The 18196-nt window shown below is 41.2% G+C and overlaps 1 protein-coding gene across 5 annotated transcripts in view; it reads left to right on the top strand.

Annotated features, from left to right (window-relative positions):
• The window catches only part of lrba (LPS responsive beige-like anchor protein), a 189284-nt gene that overhangs the window by 130681 nt on the left and 40407 nt on the right, over positions 1-18196 (top strand). For all 5 annotated transcript variants that reach the window (XM_034231378.1, XM_034231381.1, XM_034231380.1 and 2 more), the window contains 7 exons: positions 3930-4047; positions 4240-4342; positions 6222-6337; positions 6478-6590; positions 12408-12548; positions 14297-14416; positions 17274-17426. In XM_034231378.1, the coding sequence (XP_034087269.1) occupies positions 3930-4047; positions 4240-4342; positions 6222-6337; positions 6478-6590; positions 12408-12548; positions 14297-14416; positions 17274-17426 (864 nt within the window). The remainder of the gene's footprint in view (positions 1-3929; positions 4048-4239; positions 4343-6221; positions 6338-6477; positions 6591-12407; positions 12549-14296; positions 14417-17273; positions 17427-18196) is intronic.

Below are 18196 nucleotides of genomic sequence, written 5' to 3'. Positions count from 1 at the left end.
AGTGAGACGAAAGGAGTTGTAAATTGTGATGTGTTTGTGGATGCACTAGGGGAGAGTTTCAAAAAGCCCTTAAATGTCAGCTTGTGTTAGTCTGTGATTTCTTCCTCATTTGCTGCTGCAGTAAAAGTGCCGTCAGCGTCTCGATCCAATGACATGGTTATTGTAGATGGCTTGATTCTTTTGTCAGTCAAGTGAGGAAGAGTCACGATAGGCATGGCTCTGATGTTGCTACAGTATATGCAATGGTTTACTTTGTATTTGTGACTTTCTTATAAGTAAAAGAGGGGTTTTGTCTTTGCAATCTGCAACCTTAGTCCACTGTGTGCAAGTGAAAGTACTTCCGTTGAGCAGTGTGGAATGAGACAGCTTTTTGAAAATAAAAAGCAATAAGCAACCGTACATGCTGATAAGTCCACAGGTTTATTTTTTTCATGAATTCTATCAAGTTCTCCCAATACAGCTTGTCCTTCGTCTCCATTTTTTGATGTTGATGGATCACCGCTCTTCCACCCGCTCATTAATTTCATCACCTTATCTCCCACACCACTTCATTTGACCAAAAGGTAATAATAAATCCCTCATCCATTATCCTTTAACTGAGGCAGCCATGCGGAAATACTTAATAACGGGCAACAAATTGAACTTCAATCACCTCATCTTCCTTCAAGGATGCACAGCACATTAAACACAACGAGCAACTATGCACATACCACTTATCAAACATGTGTAGGTTGAAGCATTTCTTTTACAAACACTATTGGTGTTCAAATTGGATTTTTTCTAAATTTGATGACACATTAGGATTTCCTTTATTAATATTTGGCAGTGGCTTCTGTCCTCTACAACTCAAGTGTCTTATCAGCCCAAAACACACACGAGCGGCATGTTGGCAGCAGCGAAGGTAGTTGAGAGCCTCATCTATCTTATACCAAGCTGCTGAGAGGGGGTCTGTTGCTCCTCTAACTCTCCCCTAATTCACTGCAGTTTCAATTAAATGTCATCTGTGTCACCCTGTTCCTCCACTTGACTTTACCCATGTTTCTGAGGAGGCATTGGTTGGTAAAAGAGACTGGGTTTGCGAAGGAAAGGGTGATGGAGAGGATTCACTGGCAAAGACTGTCTGCCAGATTCAGCAGTGACGGTGTGTGTGTGTGTGTGTGTGTGTGCGTGTGGTTACACACCACAGCCACAGTCACCCGGCCCCTCTTCTACGTGTCCCTCTTCATTCCGCAGTCTTTTGGGCATCTGACAAAGACAAACGACAGTGCTTCAGAAATGAGCAGCAGCCCGGCGCACACAAACAGGTTGAAAGAGGAGGAGGGAGAGATGGAGAGGCAGAGAAAGCATTGCAATCAAGACTCATTCCTTTGTTTTCTGTTTGGCTGTGTCCTCTCGCGTGACGCTTTGAAATTGATCTCGGGACACAGCAGACCTGAATCCATGGATAATGTTCCACTTGAAATGAAACATCAATAAAACTGCGCTTTATACTCAAACAATCATGTTGACGTAAAAGCTCCTTTTTATGCACCCTTTTATGGAATATTCTATCCTCAATCATATTGTTTTTTATAATTTTTAACCGATCCGCCCTTTTTTCTTCAGATAATAAAAGGTAAATGTCATTCAAGTGATTGCACACTCTGGTTTTGGTGTTCTTTAGAGAAATCCTCTTCTGCTTCTGTATCATTCTCATCTCTTTGACTGATCCAGTTCCACCATTACTATTTATCACAGACGAAAGCTGGTGCAGCCATAACTCCAGCTCGGACAATAACCTCAACACCATTGTAATTTGTCCAGACGTGGTCAAAGCGGCGAGAGCATTACAGCGCGGATAGTTTGTCACCTTTCTTGTCACCCACTCAGCTTTTTCATCTGCAAGGGAAAGGGCGCCGCTGATAAGGACAATGATCTTGGGAACATAGAGTGCTATTTACAGCGTTCCAGGAGATTCATCGGTCCGCTGACGAATATGATATCTGGCTGCCTCCGCTACTGTCATATCTATCTGTGGAATCGGAGACGGCAACTTTATCACCTTGTCATCCTCTTGACATCTATCGCAGGTCTTTGAGTGTACGCCTGGGGAGGAAATGAGTCAACCACTCCCTTTTGGAGGTCAAAGGTTACTCTCCAAACATTCACTCACTCATACACCTGAAAACAGGAATTTCATTTTGGTCAGATAGAGGCAGAAAATCTGATTTAAAAATAAATGAGATGACTCGCTACGATTACTGTAGGGTTCTTGACATCATTTGACAGCCATCATCTATGTCAGTAGAGCAAACCAATCAGGTGTCTTGGCCTGTTTGTCAGCACAATTCAATCATCTTCAACAAGACTGAAAGGGGAGACTGTTTATATAGACTATTATAGAGTTGAAAATGCAGTGTTCCAATATTACAATCCTGTGTGGAAAATAACATATATTCTATACTATGCATTTTGTCGAAAATCTATAGTTCTTTTTTATTTCATATCTTCTTTCAAATATGACTTATCTCGCTGTAACTTTGGAGATTAAGAAGATGCTATCTGTTATGATGATTAACCTGCTATGGAGTCCCTTCATTATAAAACCTTTAGGAAATGTGCCTTTTCTCTGTGCAAAGCTAAGCTAACCGGCTGCTGGCTGTAACTAAATGTTGGCTGTGAAGAGATTGAGGTGACTTGCTTGTCAAACTTACTTACAATGTGGATAAAAAAACAATTTTTTTAATAAATATCTGACATTCTCACAAAGCAGTTTACTTAATACCTGTTCCATCATGTTGGAAAATGTTGTTCTGATTGCAGCACTATCTATGTGATGGGGTTGGCTACAGGCTCATGGTGACTAGTAAAGTCATTTTGAGTCCCTGTTAAAGAAGATAGGAGGCTGGTGGTTGCTGTCCCAGCCAGCTTCACCCAGCCACTAATCCACATTTAATTGAACTCCAGAGACTTTGAAGTGAGTCTGTGATGCAGCAGATCTTATTCCTCATAGAGACAGCGAGGGAGAGGCTGTCCTCAGCTGGCTGCCAAAGCCTCAGCTGGTCCCTCTGCTGTCCCTGCCTTTAATGAGCTCCTTTACCTCAACACTAGTCCGAGCATGCTAGCTCACATTTGAATATTTGTGTTTAATAAAGCAGCTTCTGCACCACGCTGTGACAACCTTTAGTGTCCCTTTTACCTTTCTACCATCTCCCTGTACACCCCCCGTCAGCTGACGCCTTTGAAACTAAAAGCAGAGGTTGAAACAAAGCGTAGTTAACAAAGCAGTGCTAAGTAGGTTGGAAGCAAATCTAAATGCCGGCTTAGTAGGAGTGTGAATCGCAGGGGGAAGGCCAAGCATCTGTGTCTGTCAGACACAGAGGCAGCCATCAGGACACGTCACTCTGACAGCTAACACAATCTCCAAGGGGACATATTAGGTCAGCTCATTGAAGCATTTTTAATCTGGAGCTTGCTAACAAAATATCTAATCAGATGTTTAGCATAAAAAAGGCTATTAACCTAATCTTTGTCCCATCACAGTACCATCATTATACATCAAATCAATATGCTCTTGTTTCCTATTTCTGTTATATAAGATGTCATTTTTTTTCTCCACCTGTATGCTGCAATATGGATTATCTTTTAGTGAACTAAACATTTCCTTCACTCCTTCCAGCTGAATAGCGCCCATTCTCTTGCTGAAGGGATCGCTTTTTCATTGAGGCTGATCAATATAAGACATTAATCGTGCTGTTCAGGCCGTCGTGCCATCACTGTGTGAAAAATGAACTAAACTAGCCTCCTGTCTGCTCTTCTTCCCTCCCTTACCTCTGGTTTCTTATGTCCCTCTCTGGCCTTAAACGTCCTTTCCATATTCCATTTTCATTATCCCCTTTGAATTCAATCTCCTTCATTTTGTTCTCTCTTCCTGTCTTCCCGTCTCTCAGATTTTATCCTATACAGAAGGTCTTCATGGAAAATGGCTCTTCACGGAGATCAGAGCCGTCTTTTCCAGACGCTACCTACTGCAGAATACTTCTCTGGAAATCTTCATGGCCAACAGAAGTAAGAAAGCACCTGATAATTACATTTATGTAACTCTTGCACCTTTTAACCCTGATGGATAAACATACACATTTCTCAGGGTAATATTGATGGGAACATACATTAGGATCACTGTGGTGAACTGTATGTAATTTAACGAATAATTTAGATAATCCTTGATATAATAAATAGATATTTCTCTTCTCTCTACAGCGGCAGTCATGTTCAACTTCCCAGATGCGGCCACAGTCAAGAAGGTGGTCCACAGTCTCCCTCGTGTTGGGGTGGGCACGAACTTTGGCCTTCCACAGACCAGGTGAGAAGCATTGCTCCACACAACTACACAATTCATCTCTAAACACATACAGCATCACATCTGTACAAATCAGAACATTACAGTTATTGGAAGACAGTGTAGGTAAGTGTGAAATTAGTTTAGAAAACCTTGAGTTGTTGTTCCATATTATCTATGATGTAATCATCCGAACAGAATGTTCTCCTTCTCTTTCTTTCTGTAACACACAGAGGTTTGGTCGCTATTTGCCCATCCCTCCCACTCTTTCTTCTCAGCCCCTGTACATAATTGGCTTCACACAAACACAGTCTTGCTCATTTATTTATTTCCATCAGTGTGAAGCAAAGAGTAGCTTGTAAGCCTGCGGGGCACACACACACCCCCCCAACCTCAAATCATGTCTGCTCTGTGTCCGGGCAGTGCTGAAGCCAAGCCCAAATCAGCAGCATTTGTGATCCCAGTACTGGTATCCCAGTGTAGATCAAAAGAAATGAGTGTCCAGGAAATATTTCTATATGATGTCTTATATGGCATATTTTAATTACTTATTTTTAAGTCTGATACCATAAAGTGGCAAGTGTAAAGTCAGGTTTAACCCCAGTATATAATAACCTCTGTCCTAACACCTTTCGACATTGATAAAGGAAAAAACAAAAAACCTCATGAAGGGTAAATGTGTTTCCAGTGTTCTTCAAAGTTTGCATATAAGTACACATAGTAACTGTTGGTTTCTTTGGACTGAAGAGTAACATCCAAATCCAAAGACAGGGTCAAATATTATTCTGTCCTCACAGGGATTTGTTTTAGTTTTGATACTGCATAGTGCACATTTTGTATCTTCATTAATCTGAGATATGACAGTTGTCTCGTGGGATGTGTGAGTGTTTGGGGAGGTTACGTGTGTGAGACAGCAAGATTTAGGATCTATGGGAAATGTTTTCTCAATATTGAAGAAACAAACACATTTACTCCTCCTAGCAATTGTAACACTGAACACTGAAGGATATGTAATTAATCTGAGTAAGGAAGTGCATCCAGTAATGAGTCAGGGTGGATGTAGGATAGCATTTGTTTATAACACACACACAGTGTTAGGGTGAGAGAATTTGTGTGTGTTTGTGTTAGGGTCATTAATCAAACTAGTTTGCAGGCCAGGGTACACCTTACCTCTCTGACCTTAGAGCAGCTGTACAGGGCCGCTCGGTGCACACACACCAGCTCACACAGCCAGTACATCACAAATTATTCAATGTCCAGGGTGCCACGACGATCATTACACAACCACACTTCATTATGCATGTAATATGGTTGGTCATAATTGGATCCAATCCTAATGCTTATAGAACCTTTTGCCAACTTAAAGCACTTCTCTCTTTTTTATTAGTTATGTGATCTAAAAGAAAATATGGGAACCTTTGAACAAAAACATATACAGAATATAAGGAATAGTGTGTCTTTTAATGCATTCGTATTTAGAAAGTCGTATTTTCACCTTTGAGAGGCCTAATGACTGTAATTTCACACCCTGACAGTGATTAATTCCATCATTTTGCTTAGTTTTAATTGGATTGCAGGTCATTTGTTTTTGTCCTACCGCATACATCATGCTCTGTGTCTTGCATGCACTCACATATGTGTATTTAAATATTTGTGTTACATATTTCTCTTCTTAATTAGCAAGACTGAAAGCTCAATAGATTTTTCACATAATGACATTTGTATTTTAAAAGTCTAATGAGCCCAAGGCATTTTCTTGGTCTGCTAATTGCTGTTCTTGTGATGTGTGGACTGAATATGTATTTTTGTCTTCGCACACTGATTGCCCACTCTCACCAGGGCAAGAAACATTTGGAAGGCTACAAGTGTTTTTATATTTATTCTTCTCTCTTTCTCTTTATAGACGTATCTCTCTGGCCACACCAAAGCAACTTTTCAAGGCATCCAGCATGACCCAGCGCTGGCAACGCCGCGAGATATCCAACTTTGATTACCTTATTTTCCTCAACACCATCTCTGGTGAGGACACTACTGATCTGATGTTATGCAGATTGTCACACAGTACAACCAATCAAGAAAATGACATATTTGTTTTAAAGCGTGTGCTGTTCTCGATACCTTGTTATATGTTTCAATATTTGTCACTTCCCTTCCACCAGGTCGGACCTTTAATGACCTGAATCAGTACCCGGTCTTCCCCTGGGTGATCACCAACTACGACTCAGAGGAACTTGACCTCACTCTGCCCAGCAACTTCAGAGATCTGTCCAAGGTAAGACAGACCAGGCAGACACTCCCCTCCCCCTTCACTTGTCTTTCTGAAAGAGAGGTGTGTGTGTGTGTGTGTGTGTGTGTGTGTGTGTGTGTGTGTGTGTGTGTGTGTGTGTGTGTGTGTGTGTGTGTGTGTGTGTGTGTGTGTGTGTGTGTGTGTGTGTGTGTGTGTGTGTGTGTGTGTGTGTGTGTGTGTGTGTGTGTGTGTAGTGTGTGTGTGGGGTGTGTGTGTGTGTGTGTGTGTGTGTGTGTGTGTGTGTGTGTGTGTGTGTGTGTGTGTGTGTGTGTGTGTGTGTGTGTGTGTGTGTGTGTGTGTGTGTGTGTGTGTGTGTGTGTGTGTGTGTGTGTGTGTGTGTGTGTGTGTGTGTGTGTGTGTGTTTTTTATGGTTTAGTGAACCAGCTCTTCAATCACTGGAGGCAGATTGCTATCTTTACACAGTTGTAGTTCTGTTCTTCGCATTCAATTACTCAAATGTTTGGCTAGTTTGCTCTTAGAAGAATTACTGCCAATTTTAAAAAGCATGCACACTAGTTTTACTCATTTTTAATATGAATGTATATGTACAGTATTTTTGACATAACTCATCAACTAATGTGTTCTGGCTAAACTAAATCCTGTGGTCTGCTCAGTTTCATGTATTTGTAAATATACACAATTGGGTTAATATGACACATTTCCCAAAATTGCAACTGAAACACTTTACAGATGATGTGTATCAGTAGTTGTTCACTTGCTCTGCTTGAGTCACTAAATATTGCAAGTGCACTTGTTATTTCTTTGTGACTTCCATTTGCTGGTTTAGCTATTGTTTTCTTTCTATTATTCAAACTTTATAATTGAATACTTCAAACGTGACCTTCTGCAAAACCCCAGGAAGCAAACTAATACTCCCTGGTAGCTCCAGGCATCAAGTGATTGGGCTTAAAACAATGAAACCTGCCCTGAGATGCTCCCTGGCACATAAATACACACGCTCACTCTGCTGTAACTGCTTAAAAGATTCTCCCCCATATTGTAAGTAGACATGTAATTATTTACTCGCATTAACTCCCTATCTTTTCCACACATAAACACAGACAAAAAGCTCTCTTACTTCTCTCCAGCTCCTCTCCTCTGACTGAAGATCAGTTGTGGGTAATGCTGTCCAGGGGTGGGAGGACAGAGGATTAGTTTTAGAGTGAGATGATTGAGCGACTGTCTCGCTGCTGGATCTAAAATGACTGGATAAATCAGCCATGGAAACAAAAAGGCATGTGTTAATGGACAGGGGATACGTTGGAGGAATTGCATTTCAGAGTTACACTTGAGGGCATTTGTCAGGGTCCTGAGATCATCCCATGTTCATGCAGGATGAAGGAGATACAGAGGTAACCATCTAATGGGACACCATTTAACATATTGCAGTAAGGCATGTTTAAAACTGAAATAGCATTGTGTTAAAAAAGAGGGGGAGTAGTTGTAGGTAGTGGGGATATAATAAAATACAATCCAGGAATTTAAATGTTCTAATCATTTCGTGTCTTTTAAGCTTTATAAATGCTTAATACTAAGAGGCAGGATTTTTCAACTGGAGACTTATCCCGGCAGGAAAGATGTTATGCTGTATCTTGACATACAGTATGTAAGGTCAACAGTAGCAGTATGATGTTTATCCAACAAAAAAACGTAAAAGAAACATTCCGTAGACTTGCTTTAATTTCATTGGCCAACAATCAACTTCAATCAAATAATATTGCACTGCTTATTAGCACAAGTTCACTAATGTTCACTTTTGTAAATGGAAAAACTCCAAATATGTTCTGCCAGGGCATCGTTTTTCTTTTTCTCTTGTCCATACACTGCTTCCATCAGTCGGAACATGGCCATAGCTACCTCAGTTTTGAACTCTCTTTTCCTTTTCATATTTTACATTTTATAGGTGATTGCAAAGTTTGCAATTGGTCATTGCTGAGAATGTGGATGTCCACAAAAAGGCCAACGCAACTTTACTTCGACTCTGCAAGCAAATCAATTTATATCAAGGATTCCGTTGACATCATGACTTGCAATTTTAATGTTGCAAATGATGGTGGCACTGAGACGATCATTCATTAAAATGCCTTGGAAAGAATAACATGTTCTCTATTATCTGAAACATTAGCCCTGCACAGAAGCTACAGACACATGAACCATCTCCTCACACTTCCATTCGTTCACCCCGCCCTGTCATACAGACTCAAACACCCCAGCAGTCAACACCTTGTCCCTGAGGTTCTCCCCAGTCCTGCTTTCACTTCCCATCTGCTCCTCTGTGTCTCTATCCTCTGGTTTTATCCCTCCCAGTGTAGCTTTCCCCACTATATGAAGCTGCATAATCCCTCTGTTTATCTGGCTTCATGTTGCCCAGTAGGCTGAAATGTGACAGTTGAACTCCCCCCACCACCCCCTCACGCATAGACAAACACACACAGAGACTCATACACACAATCATGCAGCCCTCTTTCAGTTCCCAAGCTCGTTTCTGCCTCCCGCATTTCTCCTTTGCACTGCCTGGAGTTTGGACAGCTCTTCCCCCATGCCCCGGGGACTTGGTGAATGAAGGGTAGATGGGTGGAAGGAGGAGAAACAGAAAGTAAATCTGAGAGCAGAGGAGGAGGAGAGATCGTAAGAGAAGAACAACAACAACAACAACAACATCATTGCCGTCCTTGCTCTTTCCCCCCCAGAGTAGCAGCAGAGAGAGAAGGAGGGGAGGGAGCGGGGCCAATCTTTATTACATCTGCTTTATTCATGTTGTTGACACGCGTGTGATATCAGTGTATGACCACTGGACCGTGGCAGACTGCAGTGTCTGGAAAAGGGCAAGCAGCACTGCACAGCGCCCCAAATCAACCCCCACCCCTCCATTCTGCATCCACAATCATTTGTGCTTCGTGTTTCTTCTCTTTGCATTGTAATGTTTTCTGACCTTCTCTATTGCTGTTTGTCTTCATCCTTCACCACTCACTTAGTTTCTCCTCTTCATCCTGCTTTGTTACCTCTCTATTGTTTTCTTTCTATGTCACACTGTCTTTCTTTCTCACATCCACATCTCTCTTATGCCCCCCTTATGTCACGTTGGTCGGTTGTCTCATATAGAAACAGGTCATCTGAGAAGCCTCCAGTGACATTGAGAAGCCAAATTGCCATGAACATGTGTGTGTGTGTGTGTGTGTGTGTGTGTGCGTGTCACACACTGTCATCATCCCCACTACAACAGAGGCCACACAGAATTTATGTTCCCTGCTGCCAGAGCCTTTCTGACCCCAGGGAATTTCTTATCATAAACTCTAACCTCAACCTGACATCAAACGTCGACCCCCGAGATAACATTGTAGTCACGATAAGCACACACCAGAGCTGACTGCTTCTGGAGTGGTGTAACTCTCCTTGCACCCCAGTTCTGCACACATTTCTCCACAAAAATGCACTTGTCCTACATAAAGATATCTTTAGAATGATTATAATTGGTCAATGGGGGTCAAACAATTGCACTGAAGGCAAACGCATAGTCATTCTTGTTGTTTTACAGCTTTTAATAACCCACAACAAACTATCAAAGGAACTGTTAGCCTCCCAGCCAGAGATTATGTTGACTACATCTGCATAGCAACAGAAATAGTGAGGATTTATTGAGCGTTCCCGGTACCTTTGTGCTATTACCTACTACTCAAAGCCACATCAGCTAATGGTGTATTGATTTCACCATACGCGCCCCATATGTTTATCCCCCAGGCCCTCCACACCATTTCCACTGTTTAAATAGGACATTATACATAAACACTGCTTTCAAAAGGCTCTTTTGATTTACGACTCAAAGCCCAAGTGATGCTCAAATCGCCGCTAAGCCATTATACTTCATCACCGGTCACCCATTATTGTTTTAAAAGCAAAGCAGCACTGGATAATGTTCGTATAATAGTTCTCAGGAAGATCCTTGTTGTTCCGTCAGGCAGTGTTTTCCCACATGCATATTTTATTTGTGATCTCAACCTGAGAATAATTAGGGAGGCTGCCAAGTTGACTTATTGAACACATTCACGATACAGAGCCTTAGAGATAGGGTGGAGATTTATGAATAATGTCACATTTTTCTGTGACACTGGACATGGATGTGACATGGACATGCAGTACATTTTTATTTAAAGGTTTTCCCTTTATTGCCTGCCCTTTTAGTTTTAGTAACTGTAATTATTTCTGAAATTGATTTCACACTATCTTTAAATGGCTCTAACACCGTCTCCATCTCCACTGCTGATGAAGAACTGATTAGGACAATCCAAGATTAATTATCTGATGTTTTCCCCTTCAAAGCGCCAGCGCATCTTCGTTCCTCCGCTTTCTCTCTAGTCTAATTAAAACTACGAGATTGGTTCATTTGTCTGAGTCCTCATCTGACCGCTATTCTTTGCCACGACATATTAGGCCAATCTGTGGCGGGGCGGCAGCAGGCGCTCCATCAGCACAGTGCCGGGCGCTCCGCTCTGATGTACGGCGCCGTCACCGCGGCTCTGTTGGAGCTACTGTAAGCTGAGGACTCGCCCCACAGTAATTTACAGCAGTAAACAATGTCGGGCTCGCGCAAACCAGCAGCCCCCACATGCACTCACACACAATTCTCCCTCTCGCTCTGTCACTGTGGCACTTTCAGTCTTTTTTTATTTTATATGCCTCCTCTCCCTTTTCTTTTTTTAATGAGCCGACTGTTATTAGGGCTATAAATCAGAGCAATGGGCCTGATGTATAATTCACAGTGTGTACTCACCCACCCCCAGTGGCCCTGAGGAAGCCCACAGTGTATCACTGTCAACACAGAGCTGCACAGTGTGGTGGCACGAGGCTTTTTGCTGTGTAAATCCTCACACAACCAGGAAGACTATTTACACATTTACCAAATATATGCCAAATCGAACAGGCAACCGATTCTGCACCCATCCTGTGTGCATCACTCCCCCTTTGCACAAATACATGAACACAACATGCCCCATTACACCCACACAAAACAGTAGCAGTAGCACAGATCAATATCTATGCCTCGCCCTGCATGAGTCCCGCTGTGACAGGCACCCTATGATATGAAAGAGATCCAATTGATCCACGCCCTATAGGCCCTCATCCTCAAAAGGCCATCATGCCATTACCATTGATCCGCTCTGTGTGTGAGGGAGAGAAAGAGATGAAGGGGGGTTTGAGGGAATGAGGTATAGCCAACAGAAGACACAAATTGAACCAGCATGAAAGGGATTTCTATAAATGACTATTTAAATAATAGCCCAGCAGCACAGGGTTATTGTTTTTTGTAGAGCGATGGAGAATTAATGCAACTTAACCATTTTTTGCTAAACTGCAAATAGGGCAAGAGACCAGTGTATTAGTTACAGATTAATACAAGTATAAATTAAAGGAACCTGCGGCCTTGCTATTGATATTCCTGGTAGGCACTCTTTCATTGGAGCGCATTAGTTTTGTCTGACAGACTACAGCTGCAGGGGCTCTGTTTCACAGACTCTAAAAACCACTCTGTGGGAAAGGATTGATCTCCGTCTGAAGGGAAACATCATCTAATATTCATTTGAAATTGCACAAAGGTTACTAGCTTCATTTGCCTTGCAACTGTTATGCTGCAGAGAGAAGTCCCTGAATGTATTCACAGTAAAATGCAGTAATCCTTATGCTTTCCCTTTCTAAGAATGCCCCTGTGTTTTGTCTGTTTTCATGCAAAGCAGCAATCAAAGGATGTTGCCGGTTGTTTTTCACTTTTAACATACCTGAAAATGTGTTTTGTGTATCTCTCCGTAGCCCATTGGTGCTCTGAACCCCAAGAGAGCAGCCTTCTTCTCAGACCGATATGAGTCCTGGGAGGATGATCAGGTGCCGAAGTTCCACTATGGCACCCACTATTCCACCTCCAGCTTCACCATGATGTGGCTACTGCGTATCGTAAGTGCAATGTCTATACAAAAATACATAATACTTAAGTGATTTCACATATTTTGCAGGATAATTTTTCATATTTGCTTTTACTACAGCTTTATAAAAATGAAAAAAGGTTTATGATATGCAGCCCTTAAGATTAATTGCTGAATTGCTGCCAAGAAAACTACAATACACTCGTGGTTGAATCATTTTAGTGATTTGAGTGATTTCTCTCATTAAAAAGTATGGGCATCCATTGTAAAGGCTCGGTATATCCTCATTGTTTATTTTAAAATCCCAGCTCTTTTGCACAGATATATTCTGTTACTTAAAATGCACAGCCATTACCCAGTGTTTGGTTGTTTTTATTAGTTGGTGATATTTATATAGTTTGTGTTAAATGTGGTTTGTTTGGGACAAATACATCTTCTATACGGTACCTCTTGTACAAAAATGTGACAATTTCCATTAAAAGTTGATCACAAAAGTTTGTAATAATAATATGCATTCAAAAGGTTATATGTATGCATAGTTGTAGCCTAGGATAGTATAGTAATGCAAAGCCAACTTATTTTTCAAACTATCTTTATACACTTATATCTATTGTTTCTTTTTGGAGTATCATTTAATTTATTCTTAATTACACACCTACTTCCTAGAAACACATGTATTTGCATCAAAATGAGAGTATATGTATGCTAAATATTGCATCACATGCATATTGTCCCTCATTTATTGCTGCATTCAATTTATTTGACTGATATCGTTGCCGTATAATAATTTAAAAAAACATCAAAAACATTGCCATTAAATATGTGCCATGACATTTATTTTTCCCTTAAGAAAAGTATTAACATATTTTAAGCATACCAGGTAGTATAGTATGTGATTTGATATGTTTTGAAGGAGTATATGCTGTGTACATTTCGCACCGGTGGCTTTCTTTCAGAACCTTTTGTTGAATGGATGCCATTAATCTTTCCATCCTGCACTCGAGGGAGAGGGAGGTTACTAAGTTTCTCCAACGTGCCGTTTTCTGCTGTTATTGTCCCAGTAGCTCACTGTCTCAGCGACTCCCAGTGGAGTTACCTCATTGATCCCCGCACATCATTAGTGGGCTTACTCTAAAGCCACTTTACCAGAAACCCTCACTTATAACTCTCTTAAAGATCAAACCTAACTTCACACCGCAACTGAAAACTGTTTGTGCAATAAATGTAAACTATTTGTGTGTCTTTTGTGTTTATTTGTGAAATGTTATAGTCTGTTTAATCCTGTTCGGCTTGTTTAACTGCAGGATGAGATACAGTGTGGTTAACCCTATACACTTCTTAAGCAAATGAAGCATAATTCATTTCAGACTTGACTTTAATTAGCTATCTATAGTATTGGTTCGTAACTATGGCCCAGCATATTGTGTCCATGTCACTTGGGGGCTGTTGCGTCAGAGAGACAGCTATTGATCTCTCCTAACAAGATTATACATGATTAGAAATGCATCAGTAGCACAAGTGTATTGGCTTCAGTAGCTCACTGGGATTATTGTTATTCACTTGTTCATTTTTGTATTCCAGTTTGTTCAATGGAGTGTATAAGGAGTAGATGTATGTTGAAATCTGTTGATTTAGTGCTGTATTGAACCACAGCAGAGACTTTTACTACGTTTTATTGCGCAGCTAGGGATTCAATTTGACCAACCTCAATAGTTGTTGCCAATTATAGCAGTTGCATTCAGTGATGAAATTGAACCATGTTTTTTTTCTTATCAACAGGAACCCTTTACTACATTCTTCCTAAACTTCCAAGGAGGAAAGTTTGACCATGCTGACCGCACCTTCTCCTCAGTCGCCCGGGCATGGAGGAACTGCCAGAGAGACACCTCTGATGTCAAGGTAGTGTACACACTGATGCATACACGCATATGATTGGAAAATACATTCCTGGTTGAAGTTTAGAAGAGATAAAGGACTGGGTTCTCCAGCAGAATAAATCCCCATCCAGCGTCCTTACAGACAAAGAAGAAAAGGTTTCAAAAGAGTAATGTCCAGTCACTACCAATCATTGTTTCTATGCAATGAAAGCTTCCTGGTCTTCTGATCAAAGTGCAAGACTAATCCTCATCTGTCCCAGCCGTCTGTCTCAGATTCAGCCAGCTATAACCTGGACTTGAGTCCGTTCCCATTGGGCCCCCAAACTCTGCTGAGCTGTTGGATCTGCCCCGCAACAGCACAGGTCATTCTCATACTGAGGGCCTTCGAACCCCCAGTGCACACTTTTAACTGCACTCCTAAAACATTTACGACTACAGTCAGACATTCTATGTCAAAGCTGAGTTTGGCCTGGTCTCCTGGCACTGGGTCACTGGATGGGGGAACAGAGGTGGTGTTGGGGGTTTTGACGCTTGATTGCGTTTACCACCCCCCTCACATCCCGCCGATAAAACATATGGATTGTATTACTACGTAGCTGGCCAATGCTTGATTGCGAAAGCCCAACAAGAGCCCTCGTTTGCTCTCTTGGTCTAGACCTGTCAATGTGGATCAAACTGTGAGAGCTCAACCTCAGATCAAAATAAAGGGAAATCTGGACCACATCACTTTGTTTCCTTGTTCAGTTTGACATTTTTGCATTTTTTGAATGAGAGCCCGTCGACTTTATCCACTTGGACGAACACATTCATGTACTGGGCAAAAGAGGAATTAGGGACAAGATGTATCAATTTAGTATGCTAAGTACACCATTTAGCTTTAGCATTTGAGCCATTGATAGCAACCCTCTGTCCCTGCCAGAGGGCAAACAGCCCCAGTGTTTTCATACCCCACTAGTAAAGAAGGGGTGATAATAGGTTACAACACCCAGATTCAATGTGTCTCTAGCCTGGGTGACGCTAGCCTGACCTCCAGTCCCCAATCCCCTGACCCCTAGCCTCAGCCCAAAGGCATCAGAGGGGGAGAGAGAGGAGCAGAGGGGTTAGAGGTAGCAACAGTGGAAGTGTAGCAAAGGAGCCCAGGGGCCAGAGCCCCTTCCAGTGACCCATGACAGGACAGGATTGGGGATCAGAGGGGCTGGCCTCTGACCAGGCAGGAGCACAGGGGCCACTGCACATAATGGTCCATGCAAGCCCAGCTAGAGTGTTGGGGAGCGAAGCCCTCAAGGTTTTGTTGGTGTGTGTGTGTGTGTGTGTGTGTGTGTGTGTGTGTGTGTGTCTTGCCACCTCCAGCTCAAATTTACAGCAGGCTGCAGCCAGTGAACCTGGGTGAGCAGGAGGCCTCGTTAAGAGGTTGACCTTTTAGTTTTAGGTCGGGTTTTGTGGAGTGAAGAGATTTCAGAAGTGAGGAAGTGCTGTGTTGTTTTAAACCTGTGTGTTTGCTTGCTCATTTGATTGGGTCTTTTCACCCCATTGATGAGAGGTGGATGTTTTGTACAGCTAATCTCAAAGAAGGGTAATGTTCACGCTTGAGTTTTCTCTTAATTTTTTAGAGATCAGGTTGCCTCTGACCTAGTTCTTGAAATTCTGTTTTATTAAAAATGTAATTATTAAAAAAGTATTAGCAAGCTGTAGACTACAGCATGTACAGGGCTGCTGTTAGTCTGATTATCCCGGATATCAGACTTTCAACAAATTGATAGCTCTGCTTTTTTTGAGAGCAACAGTCCGCATTTGTGGTCACAGAACTTTCTTCACAGTCGACACATTTCTAAAAGATATGTTCTCAATTTGTCTGTATTTTGAAGAAGTAAAAGATCAATTAATCATGCCATGAATTACTGCAAGATATAAGGGTTTTATTCAACCACATTTAACCGCAATTTAGATTTTTTCTTTGCATAAATGTTCTTTGTTAAAGAACGTTGTTAAAAAAATACATATTATGATATATATTAAAAACTATCAATTTAAATACAACACAATGTAAATGTTATGATATGGTTTTTTTTTTTACTATTTACGTGAAGAAGCCAAGGATTCTGACATCTTAGTCTATTGTTTTATAATCAGAAAGATGTAAACGTACCCAGAAGTTTAGTACAGTTTAGGCCTAGAGGGTAGTATGAATTTATCTAGATACATTTTTAAGCTCAAACTGAAGTGCAATGTTTACACTCATTGTGGTAAGTTCTGCTTTGTTGAGAATGACGGATGACTAAACATATGGGGTTACATCTCATGTCATAACTACATTTCTCTTCACTATCCGCCAGTTTGAAAATACTTTCTGTTGTTTGGGACAGCCAAATAAAATCATCATAGTTAGGAAAGAGTTTGTCGGGTACCGTCTGTTTCTTTTTTGTGGAATCAGGGGGAAGGCAGAAAGAAAAAAAATGACTGCTGCTTAGATACAGACAAAGAGTAGTGAAAAACCACAACCAAGTGCATGCTCAGAGGTTTTTGACATCTTCTATAGAGCCCAAAGCACAAATGCGTGCAGCAGTCAGAAATGTAATTACCATGAATAATTGTACAATTTAGAAAACTCCACTGTGTAACTGTTGTAACAGATATACACACAAAGCCATTTCTAAATCCACTCTGAACCGGCTTTATAAAGGCCTGCCCGTCTGTTTGCATTTGACTTTTTTGGGGTCTTATTCTACTTCAGCACTCCTTAATTGGACATATTCAGATCACACCTTTCTAAATCTGACCCTTTTAATCGGGCTGGTATGTCATTTCTCTGTGCCTTCTGTTTAAGAAATATACTTCAGTCAGCATTATTTTAAATGTGTCTCTGTGCTATATCAACGCAGGAGCTGATCCCAGAGTTTTACTACCTCCCCGAGATGTTTGTCAACGCCAACAGTTACAACCTGGGAGTGATGGAGGAAGGCGCCATGGTCTCTGATGTGGAGCTGCCACCTTGGGCCAAGAGCCCGGAGGAGTTTGTGCGCAACAATCGACTGGTAAGAAACACACATACCAATATGTAAATGTATAATAAATATTATATAACAATATAAAGTAACATTATTGTTGTGGTCAAAATAGATATTTTGTTGTAATATTAAAAGGTTGTTACTGTCACAACACAGACATGTCTGACTTTGATAATAAATCTTAGCACAAATCTCAGCTCAGGAACATAGTAGGCCTACAACTTTTCTTCTCTTGGCTAGCTCCAGAGAACAGCAGAATGATTGTAGAAAACATTAACAATAACTAAATAGTTTTTACATTGATGAAAAGGAAATACTCTTGAAGTTGTTCACATGTTCACAAGCCTCTGGGATTGCAAATGGAGGATTTACTCTTTTCATAGGCTTTTTGGGCACCATGCAGTGTGTGTGCGAAAGAGCGAGAAAGCACAGCTATTAAACGAGTATCATGTAGTGTCATGACGTTTTTAAATATTAAGAATTCATATGTATCAAAAACGATATTACTACGAATCGTTGAGACCAGGCTTGGATTTTCGTCATTTTAGGGGCAAGGCCATTTGGCCTTTGGTGTCACACGTTTTTTCAGGGCGGAAAGGCCACATGCCAGGGCACAAAGGCCATTGAGGAAAAAATTAGGATTTGGAGCTTACAAATAAATAACTTCACTTTCTAATGACAAAAAACAAATCACTTTTTTAATATGAATAATCGTATCATCATATAGGCCTATGCCTCCTTAGTATTACCGTATATAAAATGAAATACTTTACTTTGAATAATTAGTGTTTGGTATG

This window comes from Gymnodraco acuticeps, unplaced genomic scaffold (genome assembly GCF_902827175.1).
Source record: "Gymnodraco acuticeps unplaced genomic scaffold, fGymAcu1.1, whole genome shotgun sequence".
In the NCBI taxonomy this organism is placed as follows: Eukaryota; Metazoa; Chordata; class Actinopteri; order Perciformes; family Bathydraconidae; genus Gymnodraco; species Gymnodraco acuticeps.
Note: the sequence above shows the minus strand (reverse complement) of the source record. Positions and strands in the feature narration are given on the sequence as shown.